The sequence below is a fragment of the Pipra filicauda genome, unplaced genomic scaffold, assembly GCF_003945595.2.
Source record: "Pipra filicauda isolate LSUMZ 115617 unplaced genomic scaffold, ASM394559v2 scaffold131_size2509542_pilon, whole genome shotgun sequence".
In the NCBI taxonomy this organism is placed as follows: Eukaryota; Metazoa; Chordata; class Aves; order Passeriformes; family Pipridae; genus Pipra; species Pipra filicauda.
The window spans coordinates 73,205-85,933 of NW_024103785.1; the positions used below are offsets into that span (position 1 = coordinate 73,205).

Consider the following 12,729-nt stretch of genomic DNA (forward strand, 5'->3'; position numbering starts at 1 on the left):
GCACAAAAACACCTCAGGAAGATGAGGGGAAAGTTTTGCAGTTCTCCCCCCTCATTATTTGGCAGTTTTTGGGTGGATTGTGAGAAAAAGGATGAATTTCCCCTCACTGTCATACACAAAATATATATTGAATTGCTCAGCTGCTTCTGTGAGGCAATTTTGTATAAATTACATAAATATACTTTAAAAAGGGCCTGTATTTCTGTGTTTAGAGTGATCTCTTTAATACCAGAACAGACTGGGTTAAAGGATAACTTTTCTGAGGCTAAATGTATTAAAAAATAAAGATATTATTTAATTTTACCAGTCTTTTTATACCAGAATACACTGGTTTTAAAAGTAACTTTTTTGAAGCTAAATCTATTTTAAAAATAAGTTATTATTTAATATTATTAATCTTTCAATACTAGAACAGATTGGTTATAAGTTTAACCTTTTTGAAGCAAAATATATACGAACAATAAGTTGTTGTATCGTTTTATCAATCTTTTAATACCAGAACAGGCTGGCTTTAAGTATAACCTTTTTGAAGCTAAATATATATTAAAAATAAAGTTACTATTTAATTTTATCAATCTGTAAATTATTAGGAATTTTTGCTGAGGAGAAATTCAGCCATTCAGGGAAAGAAATTACCTAAAATGTGAGTCAGGCCGAGCTCACTCTGGGCTAAATTAAATGCAATTAGTTCTACAATAAGAGACTAAAACAAGCCCTAAACTTGGCTCATGATTTTGCTAAAACTGCTTAGTTTAGCTGTGAATTGTGTGAAAAATGTCATGTGTGTTCCTCCCTCCTCCCAAAAGTGTTGCTTTGCAGCCCTGGCATGAAAACCTCTTGTTTTCACCTCTTTAAAGGAAATGCCTGATTTTTATGCCTGTTTTATGTTGGCCCTTTGCATGCAAGAAATCTTTTCCTGCTTTTTGCCTCTCTCGAAGTGATTTTTATCTGGGTTTTTTTTAGGTTTCAGCCTCAAAAATCGAGAAAAAAAAATAAAGAACGTTGAGGCTCGAAAACCAAGGTTTTTTTTTTTTCCACTTTTAAGACAGCACATGTCCAGATATAACTGACAAATAAAAGCACAGGCTGGGTTTGCAACTTCTGCACCTGCAACAACATTCCAGACCAAACTGGAGGAGGGACACGTGTTTGCAGACTGAATTCGTGTGTTAATTTAAGCAACAGCATTGCTGCCTCTCAGCTTTTGAGCTGCCTGGAGCCATCCAGCCCTTTCTCTTGGGTTCCTGATTGAATTTTTAGCACTAAACACTGTTTTCAGTGTAATCCAAGCCCGGAGGGAGCAGCAGAATGTCCAGCTATGTTTAGCTGGGGGAGCTTTTGGCTCTTCCCTCATTCCTTGGCCATGGAGAGTGGGTTTGGTTTCCCTCTTTTTTGGAAGAGGTTAAATTGAGGCACTGACCATGTTGCCACTACCGAGTTCCAGTCCTGAAAACACTTAAGCACGAGCTTAATTTAGTAAATCAGGTCAGGAGCAGATTCTTCAGTTCCCCACCTTCTTCCCTTCGGTTTTGATGTCTGGAGGATAAACCTGGTTTAGCTCCTTTGTTCTCACCTATTTAAATGCCAGCTGGGTTTTCATTCCTTGTTTGATGTCTCCCTTGCCCTGAGGGTTCAGACTTCCCAGATTATCCTTGAATCCATCCTGCTTTTCCATGCCAGCCACCTCCCAGTGCTCCTCTGCTTCCAGGTTCCTCCACAGCCTCCTGAAGTGGCAGCAGCTTCTTGTACAGGTCAGGTGAAGTCAAGTCCCTCCCAGCCTTGGATTCAGGGAGCATTCCAGGTCCTGAGGGGTTTGAAACTGTTCTCAGCCAGGTATCCAGACTGGGCATTTCCACTGGCTTGTCCAGCTTAGGAGAAGAAAATGAGCTGCTGAGTAGGAGCAGGATGAATGGGAACTTTGGAAATTCCTGATGAGATGTTTTATGAGGTTTATAGGATTCTGCTCAGGATTGGGGCTGTTGAGAGTCAGGTGGAAGCTGTGGGAGAAGCTGTACAATAACCTGGGAATAAACTGAAATCCAGTGTTATCTCAGGGATGGGATGTGAATAAATCCATGTGTTTGTCCTGTTCAAGTTTTGCACTGACTTGGTGGAGTAACTTAACAGAGGTAATTAAAGAGGTCAGTAATGAAGGAATGGGATTCTGTAAATCCACCTCAATAAAAGCAGGTAAAAGCAAACTTAGTAATTAAATTGAGGGGATGGGTGAAGAGATCTTCACCTGCAGCTTCACCTTCCTACCTGTTCATTCCAGAGCCGCCCACATGCTTGTAACCCTCCTCCTCTTCTGGGCTGCCCTACACCTTGTCCAACAACTCCTTCTACTTCGAAAACTACCACAAACATGAGTTTTGTGGTTCTGTCCCACTCCAGTGGGTGAACTCCATGGGAATGGTTGTTTCTGGCTTTGACATCAAATATTTGGACATCTTCCAACGGGTTGGAAAAGCCTCTGGGGTGGTTTTTTTGGTCACTGTGATCAACAAGGGGGTGCTGCCTCCCCTTAACCCCTCCTTTGATGTGGTGGAGTCCCCATCCCTGGAGGGATTTAAAATCCATGTGGATGTGGCACTCGGGGCCATGGGTTAGTGGTGGTCTTGGCAGTGCTGGGGACAGGTTGGACTCAATGATCTTGGAGGGCTTTTCCAACCCAAATGATTCTGTGATAAATGCACTGGGTAGTGCAGTTATGGAAATGACAGATTGGGAATTATTTCAGTCATTACATACTGAGAAATCTTCAGACTTCCAGACAGGTTCTGTTCCATCTGTAGACAGGAGAGAACTACTCATCTTCCTTCACCTGGAATTTCTTCAGGGGGAGAATTACTAAGAACGAGCCTAAATGGCCCGTGGGATCACAGTGAACCTTTCATCTTTAGGAACAAATCCTTCCCTGGGAGGGTGGGCAGGCCCTGGCACAGGTTTTCCAGAGAAGCTGTGGCTGCCCCTGGATCCCTGGAAGTGTCCAAGGTCAGGTTGGAGCAACCTGGGATACTGGGAGGTGTCCCTGCCCATGGCAGGGATGGGACTGGATGAGCTTTAAGGTCCCTTCCAACCCAAACCATTCTGTGATCTTTGCTTCCTGTAACGATTTTTACCTCAGAAATCAGATGAATCCTTGGATATTTATTCTTTATCTCTTGGATTTGGTGGATGGCTGTGCCTGTATTTCAGTTGGATTCACTGTGGCTGTCTGTCATTGCAGTAGAGCTGTGGTTGTGTCCAGTGTCACACTGATGCTCCTGAAACTCTTGTGAATTCCTGGGAACTTTGATTTGCATTTTCCACGGCCTGGTCCCATCCCAAAATCCAGTAGAGTTGTTTTGCTCGTGTCCTCCTTGTTTCATATGAAACAAGACTGATTAACATAAAGTTATCCTGTATGGAAACACCATTTTCCCCACAGAGCTTCCCCCTGGGGCTGTGTCAGGACTCATTCCCTTGTTTTCTGTTCCAGAGTCGACAACTGGAATCGGAAACTGGAACGACTGAGGAGCACAGTCTGAACAAGGAGGCTCGGAAATGGGCCACCAGGGTGGCCAGGGAGCACAAAAACATCGTCCACAGCCAGAGGGTAGGTGGGGGACACTCTGTACACAGGGATTTGGGGCATGAAGGAGGGGCACGAGGGATTATTTCTGTCCTGTCCCCCCTCCCTGCCATTTTCATCCCAGCCTTTCTTGGTTTGCAGCTCCTCAGGCTTTGTCGTTGTGTTTTGTTTTTCCCATGGGAACCTGAAATCAGAGCTGCTGCTTTTTACTGCAAGTGCCGACCCTCCTCCTGCTCAAATTAAACTTTCAGGGGTTCTCTTATCTCCCTGGGGTTCTCCTACCTCCACTCTCTCATGTATTTATTACCCATGTTCATTTGGGGATCACAAGTCTTTTCAGCACCGGGAAAATCCATGAGTAGTGTGCACTTTAAATCTAATCTGAAGGAATAAAATCGTGTATTGATGAATCTATTTCTACCTATTTGGCTTAGAAGAACCCGGGGCTGTGTTTGGCAGCCTAACTGGAGCATCAGATATTTTGAAAGGTGTGTTTTAGAGTGAGAAAAAGGACAAAAGTTCTTTGCTTTTCCTCCGAAAGGCAGCCAGGGAGGAGTGTGTTGTGTTGTCACCATACTCTGCCTCGTTTCCCAAACATTCCTACAGTTCCCATCCCGAGTGGAGCATCAGCTGCAGAAAAACAACGTCCAAAATGCTCTGACATCTCTAAAAAATGTTATGACACTTGGTCTAGTGGAAGGTGTCCCTGCCCATGGGAGGGAGTTGGAACAGGATGATCCTTAAGGGTCCCTCCCAACCCAAACTCTGGGATTCTGCATTCCTGACATAAATATGCAGCAACATATCCCTTTCAAATATGGAATTACCAACCTATAGATGAGTCGGTTCCTACCACAGTCTGATGTTTTGGTGAAGATCTGGAAGCCTTCCCCTAAGTGGAATGTCCATGTGAAATTCTGTGCTCTCAGGTGCTGTTTTCCCTTGTCCATCACCTTTTTTTTTTCCCAGTGATGGACCATTGCCTATAATTGAACAGTAATTGTTGGGAATATTTATCCTAGTAAATAATAACCATCATAAATATTTATCCTGGGAGCGTTTTGCTGGTGTTGACTCCAGGTGTTTCCCTGTTCCTGGCAGACCCTGGAGGAGCTGGAATGCCACGGGCCCGTGATGTCCGAGCAGAGCCGAGCGGAACTGGAGCAGAAAATAGACGAAGCCAGAGAGAGCATCCGCAAGGCTGAGGTGAGCAGGGAATTCTCTGGGAGAGATTTGTGTCCCAGCTCTTCTAGTTTTGGTGGTGGGACTGTAAATTGAAGCGTCAGAAATCAGGGACTTTTAAGATGCCGGTTTTTTTCCGTCGTTTCATCCTTGTCAAAGCGTGGAATGAACTCGATGACAGGCTCCAGAGCAGGAGAGGGATGTTCAAAACACCTCCTGAGGATGAGTGATTGCACTTGCTGCGTTTACCACTCTCGTGCAAAGGTCAAGGAGCTCTATATTTAGGGGCTTTATCTTAAGCAAGAGGAAAAACAACCTGGAGTCTGCAAGTTTTCCTCTGCTCGGAGGAATTAATACCGGCAGAGGTGATAGTCATGTCTCTGTCTTGATGTGTTTTCTTCTGGTGTGCTTCTGCTGTAGTTGGGTTTTGATAGAACAATTCAGAATGTTGACGGGAAAACATCAGAAATAATCCTTGTATCTCTTTTCTGCTTTCCTGGGGGGTGTTTTGAAAACGTTAAAGAGGTTTATGAGGCTCGCTGGGGATTTGGAAACACTCAGGAGAAAAGATAAACCAGCTCCCTACTTGGCTGCCAGTGCTGGGTTAGTGCAGGTGAACTGTTTTCATGGCCAGTGATTCGAAAACTCTTATTTCAGGCACCAGGAACTAATCTGTTGCTTTTTGGATGAGTGGGTTGCTTAATTAAAACTGTAGAGCAAACCTAATTGTTTCAGTGAAGTGCTTCTCATACCTCAGAGTACCTGAGGTAATTAGGAATGTGATTTACAGTTGAAGAGGTTGGAAAATAGAGGGGGAAATTATTCCTCCTCCTGGTGGGAGAAACACTAAGCTCCCTTTTTAAATATGCTGAACTAAAAACCTAAACCCAACAAAAAGTGGTTTAAAAACCTATTTTGAGTAAATTGTTTCCAACAGGCTCTGAAATACTTCATTCTCTGTGTGTGTGTGTATATATAAATATATATATAATGATTATTATAGTTAATGATTAAATATGCAAGGGCAGGGAGCACAAGAATGCAAGATAAGAGCAGCAGCAGCAAGAAATAAAATCAGGATTAGAAGTTGCCCAGGAGAAGGTTCTCCCATCAAAATATTATGAAAGGTCCAAATGAAATCAGTCTGGAACTGAAGTGCCAGAGGGTGGAAGGAAAGTGCCAAGAAGCAGAAGTTTTATATAAATAAACATGAATTATTTTCTCCCAGAGATGTGTTACAGCTCATACAGCCAAATACTGTATTTTCCTCGTTTTCCAGTGTGTTGAAAACCATTCCTTACCTTCCTCATTTTTAACATATTCTGTTTTATTTATATATTGATTGATTGATTGATTGATTTACATTTAACAGTTCTGTTTCACAGCAGAATTCAGGGCAAATGCCAAGTGACTGAGTCTGGGACTCGGTGTCTGGGGGGGATTTTTACTGACTTCTCTCTCCTCTGATCCAGATTTTCTGCTGCATATTTTAAAGTCCTGAAGTTATCCCTGAGTTTTTGGGATGGCAGGTCCCACTTTGTGGGACTTTTCTGTATTGCCACCTGTGTAATTTATAGTATAAAATTGTTTATTTTTTTAAGATAAGCCAGTAAGTGAATTCGGGGAGCTTTTTTTTTACTTCCACTTAGGAATGGCTTTCTCTTTAAGCCCCAGCCCCTGTTAGTCCCCACCTCTCTAAGCCTGAGTTCAAGACCAGTGATTAGACAAGAGATTTTTACACATATAAAATCCCAGAGAAGAAGAAACTAAGCTTTGCTTTAAAACCTTTTCTTTGGGAATGCAGTGATGATTCTTTCCAGCCTGTAAAACCAGCCATTGCTGCGTGTTTAAGTGCAGCTGATGAAGTTGGAATTGCTGAGGGTTGGGGAGGGGAATGATATTTGTGGGAGAAGTTCCCGTTGGGTATTTGGGGTGTAGGGAGGGTGGGGAATTGTCCTTTCCCTGTCCTGCTGCACGACATTTGGGTCAAGGAGCTGCAGCTGGTGAGTAAAGCAGAGCAAAGAGACCCTGATTTACCTCAGTGCCTCCAAAAGGTGGATTTCAGGATCATGAGGAGGGCTGGAAGGTTTCTGGATGGGTGGCAGGAGTCAACAGCCAGTTATTGGAATTAAGGAGGAGACAAATTTTCCCACACTTCCTGTTCCTCAGAAAAAGAGGATTGGGAAAGTGGAATAAGAGAGATTACACAGGTTTTGTTCCAGGTTGATGTTTCTAATTCAGGAAATAAATCGAGGGGGGGGAAAACAAGTCCCCCAGCCAAGGCCAGAAGTGTTTTCTGGGTCACATTTTGGAAGGTGTTTTACTCCTTGGGGGTAAAACCCACACACCCTGGGACAGCCCAGGGGAATTCCCCCTGGAACACTCTCCAGTTCCTTCTCACCTTCTCACATCAAACCTTAACCACCTGCAGGACTTGGTGCTGCTGCTGCTCTTGGGAAGAGTCATTATTTTGTTTTTAAAGGATCTGTGCGTTCCATTAGTGCTTGGAAAACACTTGCTGAGTGTTATTTCATCCCAGAGGTGTTCTCCCATCTTCCTTTTTTGGTATTTTTTTTGTATTCTTCTCTTTAAATGCTTATTATTTTTATGGGAATTTTGATGTCTGGGGTAACCTGCCTGTTCTATTTTGGTTTCTTGCTCCACTCCTTGGTGTTTTTTCCTTTGCAAATCCACTCTCTTCCTCCTTTTCTTTCCTCATCATTCCTGAAGGGGAAGATAAATTCACGAGCATGTTGAGATTAAATTCTGCCTTTCTTCTGGCAAAGCTGTGTTGGTCATCACTAGACATTTCCACTTGTTTTTCCCTGAGGAATTTTATATCCTTGACAGATCTCTCTGGTTCCAGAAGACAGAGCAGGTTCAGGATGAGCTGAGCCAGGACCTTTTGGGGAGAATTTATGGGCTTTCCCCAGGGTGTTTTTGGGCACAGATGTGCTCATCTCATTTTCCTCTTCCTTGGAGACCCTGAATCCACTGAAATCCAACCCCTGGGAATAACTCAGGATCTGTAGCATACTTATAACTCATGGATTTACTGGTGTAAATGTGTTAGGTTTAGTTTGTGATGGCGAAATTTGGAAGCAAAGCAAAGGAATCAAGTAAAAGTGGATCAGGATCAAGAGATGTTACAGAAACCCAAGTTTTTTGTCTTAAAAGGTGCCTGAACATAAAACCTCAGTGGGTTATCCCTGATTTTTGTCTCCCTGGGATAAGGAGGTATTTTTCCTCGTGATGTCTCAGTGGAGCAAACTCCTTGGTTAAAGTTTGGGGAAAATGAGGACTTCCAGCAGAGTGTTCCTGTGCAGTTGGTACAGGGCAGATGTGACTGGGACTGAGAACCAGAGCACACATTTCCTTCTGAAAAACAGACAGTTTGGGGTTTGTTGAAGGTTTGTTTTATTGTCTTGCTGGCTTGTTTTTAGAGATGTTGGAATAATGTGAGATTATGACTGATAATACCTCTGGCACTGACAGAGCAGTAAAACTGATATTAATTAGGAGAGTTTAGACCTAGAGAAACTCCAGCACTGCTGTGGGCTTGGATAAAGACGAGCACTGAGAGCAGAAGGTGCTTGTTCAGATTGAAGGCAGCACAATTCAAGCATCATTTGGAAAGGAAATCAGTGAAGAAAATTTAGAATTGATACTGAAATTGAATTTGGAAAAACTGATAATTTGGGAAAATCAACCATTCTTGCAGCTCCTTTGCACTCACTCATCCAGCTCAGGTAACTGAACCAGAACTTGGGTGTTTTAACCTTTGATTTTTGTGGCAGCAGGAAGGAAGGAATCGAACTTTCCATTCCTCCACAGCCTGGATCCCTTTATTTTTCAGCTGCTGGGGACAAAAATGTCCTGTCTCCACTGATCTGTGCTGTGGAAATAGGGAAAACACAAGGTGAAGCTTTCTGGAATGTTCCTTTCCTTTCTCCAGGAAGGTGGGAGGTTTCCCATTTGCTCTCCCTTTGCTCAGGAAAGGTCTTGGGGCCTCCACAGCAATTAATCCTGTTTGCACTTCATTATGTTTTGTCTCATCAGTTGTTCATCTACAAGTCCCAGGAGAGTGTTTGGAACAGATTAGGCTTGGTTAAGACTCATCAAGGTGCTGTTTGCTGGGTTTGATTAGTTCAGAGGCAAAAGGGCCATTTTTAGCGGTGCTTGGAGGGCTGTTTTCTCCCTCTGCCTTATATTTGGGATATTTATTGCTGGGCTGTGCTGACAGTTGTGTTGCTGGCTGAGCTCCTGGGCTGGCTGAGGCTCTGGGTTATGAATCACACCCTGCCTGTGGTGCTGCTGCATCTCCAGCAGACGTGGTTCCATCTCATCCTGCCTTTGCTGTGTGTGCTCTGCACTGAAACATTCACCTGCAGGGATGGAGTCACCCCCTGCTCACAAACAGGGGGAGAAAAGCAAATTCCGTGTACTTCAGGAAAAGAAATGAAATGGGAGCACAGAATCACGGAATGGGGTGGGTTGGGAAGGACCTTCAGGAAAGGAGAGTGACTTTTTGCTCAGCAGACACTAATGGGACAAGGGAGAGTGGTTTTAAATTGAGAGAGAGGAGGTTTAGGTGGGATATTGGGAAGGAATTCCTGGCTGGAAGGGTGGAGAGGCCTTGGCACAGGTTGCCCAGAGAAGCTGTGGCTGCCCCATCCCTGGGAGTGTCCAAGGGCAGGTTGGGCTTGAGGCAATGGACTCCTTTTGGTAAAGGATCAGGAGTTAGACTGGGGTACAAATATATTGATTGGCTTGTTTTATAGATTTTGGGTTTGTTTTCATTCAGTTCTTTTTTGAAAGGTGAATCCCACTGAAAATCCAGCTCAGTTCCATGAACCTGGGGTTCAAATGCAGTGTAATTTATTTCACAGTCATTCAGGTGCTGGGCTTTGAGGGGGTCTCTAGTCCAACCTCTGCTTAAATCTCCCTGATGTTTTTGTTGATGAACAGCCACAACTTTTTTCACTATATTCAGAAACACTGTTTATTCCCAGGACCGCAGAGAAATGTGCTAATAAGAGTTTACATCATACATTTTATATACATTGCTTTTTCTATTTACAGATTTGGGATGATTTCCATTCAGCCCATTACCAGTAGCCTGGGAATCACTTCCTAAACCCTACAAATCCAACACTGCTCCCATCTCTTCTCCATCTCCTTCCACTTCCTAAACCCTACAAATCCAACACTGCTCCCATCTATTCTGTCTCCTTCCACTTCCTAAACCCTACAAATCCAACACTGCTCCCAACTATTCTCCATCTCCTTCCCCACCAACTGCTTTCCCTTTTTAGGGATTTTTAATGTTTTATTTGCCTGAGCTTGGGAAAAATCCATCTGCCAGTCCCTGCGGTTGGACTCTTCTCCAGGAACAGCTTCCCCTCTGTTTTCTTAACCTTGGAATTCACTCTTATCTGTGTCAGGGTTTCATTTCCTCTTTGCCTCCTCTGATTTCACTCCATGCAGGATATTTAGCATATAAATGAACTCACTGGAATATCTGCACGAGCCTCCTGCCCGTCCTCCCACTTAAAAAACCCACTCAGTGTTGTGTTGGAAAATGTCATTTGTTAGTTCATTCCCCAGGATCCACATTTTGGGTGAGTCTGTTGGATAGGATTTATTTTTATGTTTTATTTTTTTTTTGGTTGGGGTGGTTTTGGCATCGCTGGCTTTCCATCCCAAACACCACCAAGGCAGTGAAAGTTGAATTTTGTGGATTAAACTCCTCATCCATCCCTATTTGAATAGCAGTGGACTCTGAATTGTGTGGAATAAGACTCACTTTGGGGTTGGAGGAATTCGTGGCATTCCAAATTGGAATTTGAATTGTTTTTAAATAAAAGTGACTCGTAGTCACATTTATCTACCACCGAGCAAATAATTCCAAAATTGAAATGCTACATTACTTTTCAAGAAGAGAATTATTTCATTTTAATAGCTATTCAGGTATTGGCCTAAAAATTTCAACTAAAAATGTTCCTAAATAGGGACAAAAATAAAAATAATGTCTTCCCAGAATGTTTTGCCAAAACCTTTCCATGTTTCTTCCTTCTTGGCTAAAACAATTTGCCAGATGAGTGTCCAACCACTTGGGTTTAGTTGTGGCAGTCCATGATCCCAACCTAAATGATCCCAAGATTCTCTGATTTTGTGATGTTCTTCCTGCCACTAGGAAAACATGGACTAAATATATTATATATAAATATAAAAAAAAATTTATATAGAAATATATACCAGTGGAATAAAATATTTCTCACAGAAGATGGTTTAGGTTCACTTATAATCCTAATTAATTATCTGAACAAGCTCATGAAGTGTAAAATAAATAATTCTGAATTCTTCAGGAGGAAAAAAAAAAACAACCCTGGGCAGGGCACTGGGGTTGTTCTGCACCCTGGAAATCAAATAAAAAGATCAAATAAAGCAACTCTGTTCTCCAGAAAATGTATCTAAAACTGGTTTTAACAATCCTAAACCAAAATTTGGGGTGACTTTAGATCAGCTTTGCTGGATTTTTGGGTTTGCTTTTGACTCCAACACTTTTTAAAAGGCTTTGAAAACTATGTGTTTGGGGGATGGAAAAGAACCACTTGGGTTTTTTCCTGGGAACAGGGAACAAACAGCTCTGGAAGATTTTCTTGCTGGGTTTCATTTTGCTTCCAGAGCAGTTGTTTATCTTCATCTTGTCTAAGCTGTGGGTCTCAAACCTTTGCTTAATTAAGGCTGGAACAGTAAATAAACAAAATTATTCCTTCTTCCATGGAGAGCAACGAAAGGTATGTGAGGGACAGATAACAGTGTTTATATTTTTGAAAACTTTGGGGTTGTTGTTGGTTTTTTTTTTCCCCTTTCATCTTCTCCAAACCTCCCACCAGCAAAGGGCAAAAAACCAGCTCAGAGAAGCAGGAACCCCCCAGAAGGGTAAATTTTGTGGGTGGCTCGTGGTTTAAAATCAGGGTGAAGACATCCCGGCGTTTAATTATGAAATAATAATTGGGGATTGGGAATTGGCAGTTTCACTGGGAAAGAGGGAAATGTTGGTCCTGCAGGGAGGTTTAATAACAATGAACGTTGGGCAGCACCCAGAGCTGGGAGCCAGGGCTGGATTCTGGCATTCCTGGGCTTTGGAAACTCAGCTGCCTTCCTGGAATGCTTGGAATTGCTGGGAAAAAGAGTGATTTTAAATCTTTTCAGGTCTCTGAGTGTCAGGGGAGGGCTCTGGGGCAGGAGGGACAGCACGTGTGGCCAGGGGAGTCCGTTCCAGCAGGAGGGAAAAGCAGAGATTGAAGGGATAAAATAGAAATAGAGGATCTTTTTGAGGGAGCAGGGCTTTGGGAGTGGGTTGAGGCTTTTTTTAAGGGTGTTCATTGGTGTGGGTTTGCAGTGTAATCCAGACCTGGGATTTGTCAGAAAGCGGGATCATGGAATCCCAGACTGGTTTGGACTGGGAGAGACCTTAAAGCTCATCCAGTTCCACACCCTTCCATGGGCTGGGACACCTCCCACTATCCCAGGTTGTTCCAAGCCTTGTCCATCCTGGCCTTGGACACTTCCAGGGATGGAGTAGTACCAGTTTGCCACTGAAAATCTGAATCCCAGAGCCCTTGGGGTTGGAAAAGCCCTCCAGGATCGAGTCCAACCCAGCACTGCCAAGGCCACACTAAGCCAGGTTTAAATATGTCCCTGTGTGAGAAGCAGAGCAAAGTTTTAGACTAATAACTGGTATTTTTATTTTGATTTTTCATCTAGGTAGGAAGCTGTTAAATCTGGTCTAATTATTTAGGTAAAAATATAATCTCAGCTCATAAATAGCTTTCAAGTGCAGGCCTGACCTAATGCTTGTAAACTTTTATGGTTTGTCTGCAGTGGAATGAATCTCCAAACATTTGTGGTTTGGAACAAATATTTGTTGACTATTAAAACTACTGGGTGTAAACAGAGAAGGGGGA

The 12,729-nt window shown here is 43.0% G+C and overlaps 1 protein-coding gene across 1 annotated transcript in view; it reads left to right on the forward strand.

Annotated features, from left to right (window-relative positions):
• The window catches only part of FCHSD2 (FCH and double SH3 domains 2), a gene marked incomplete at its 5' end in the record, with an annotated part of 88,449 nt that overhangs the window by 62,163 nt on the left and 13,557 nt on the right, over positions 1–12,729 (forward strand). Inside the window, 2 exons of the mRNA XM_027744666.2 lie at positions 3,482–3,598; positions 4,676–4,780. Of these exons, the coding sequence (XP_027600467.2) occupies positions 3,482–3,598; positions 4,676–4,780 (222 nt within the window). The remainder of the gene's footprint in view (positions 1–3,481; positions 3,599–4,675; positions 4,781–12,729) is intronic.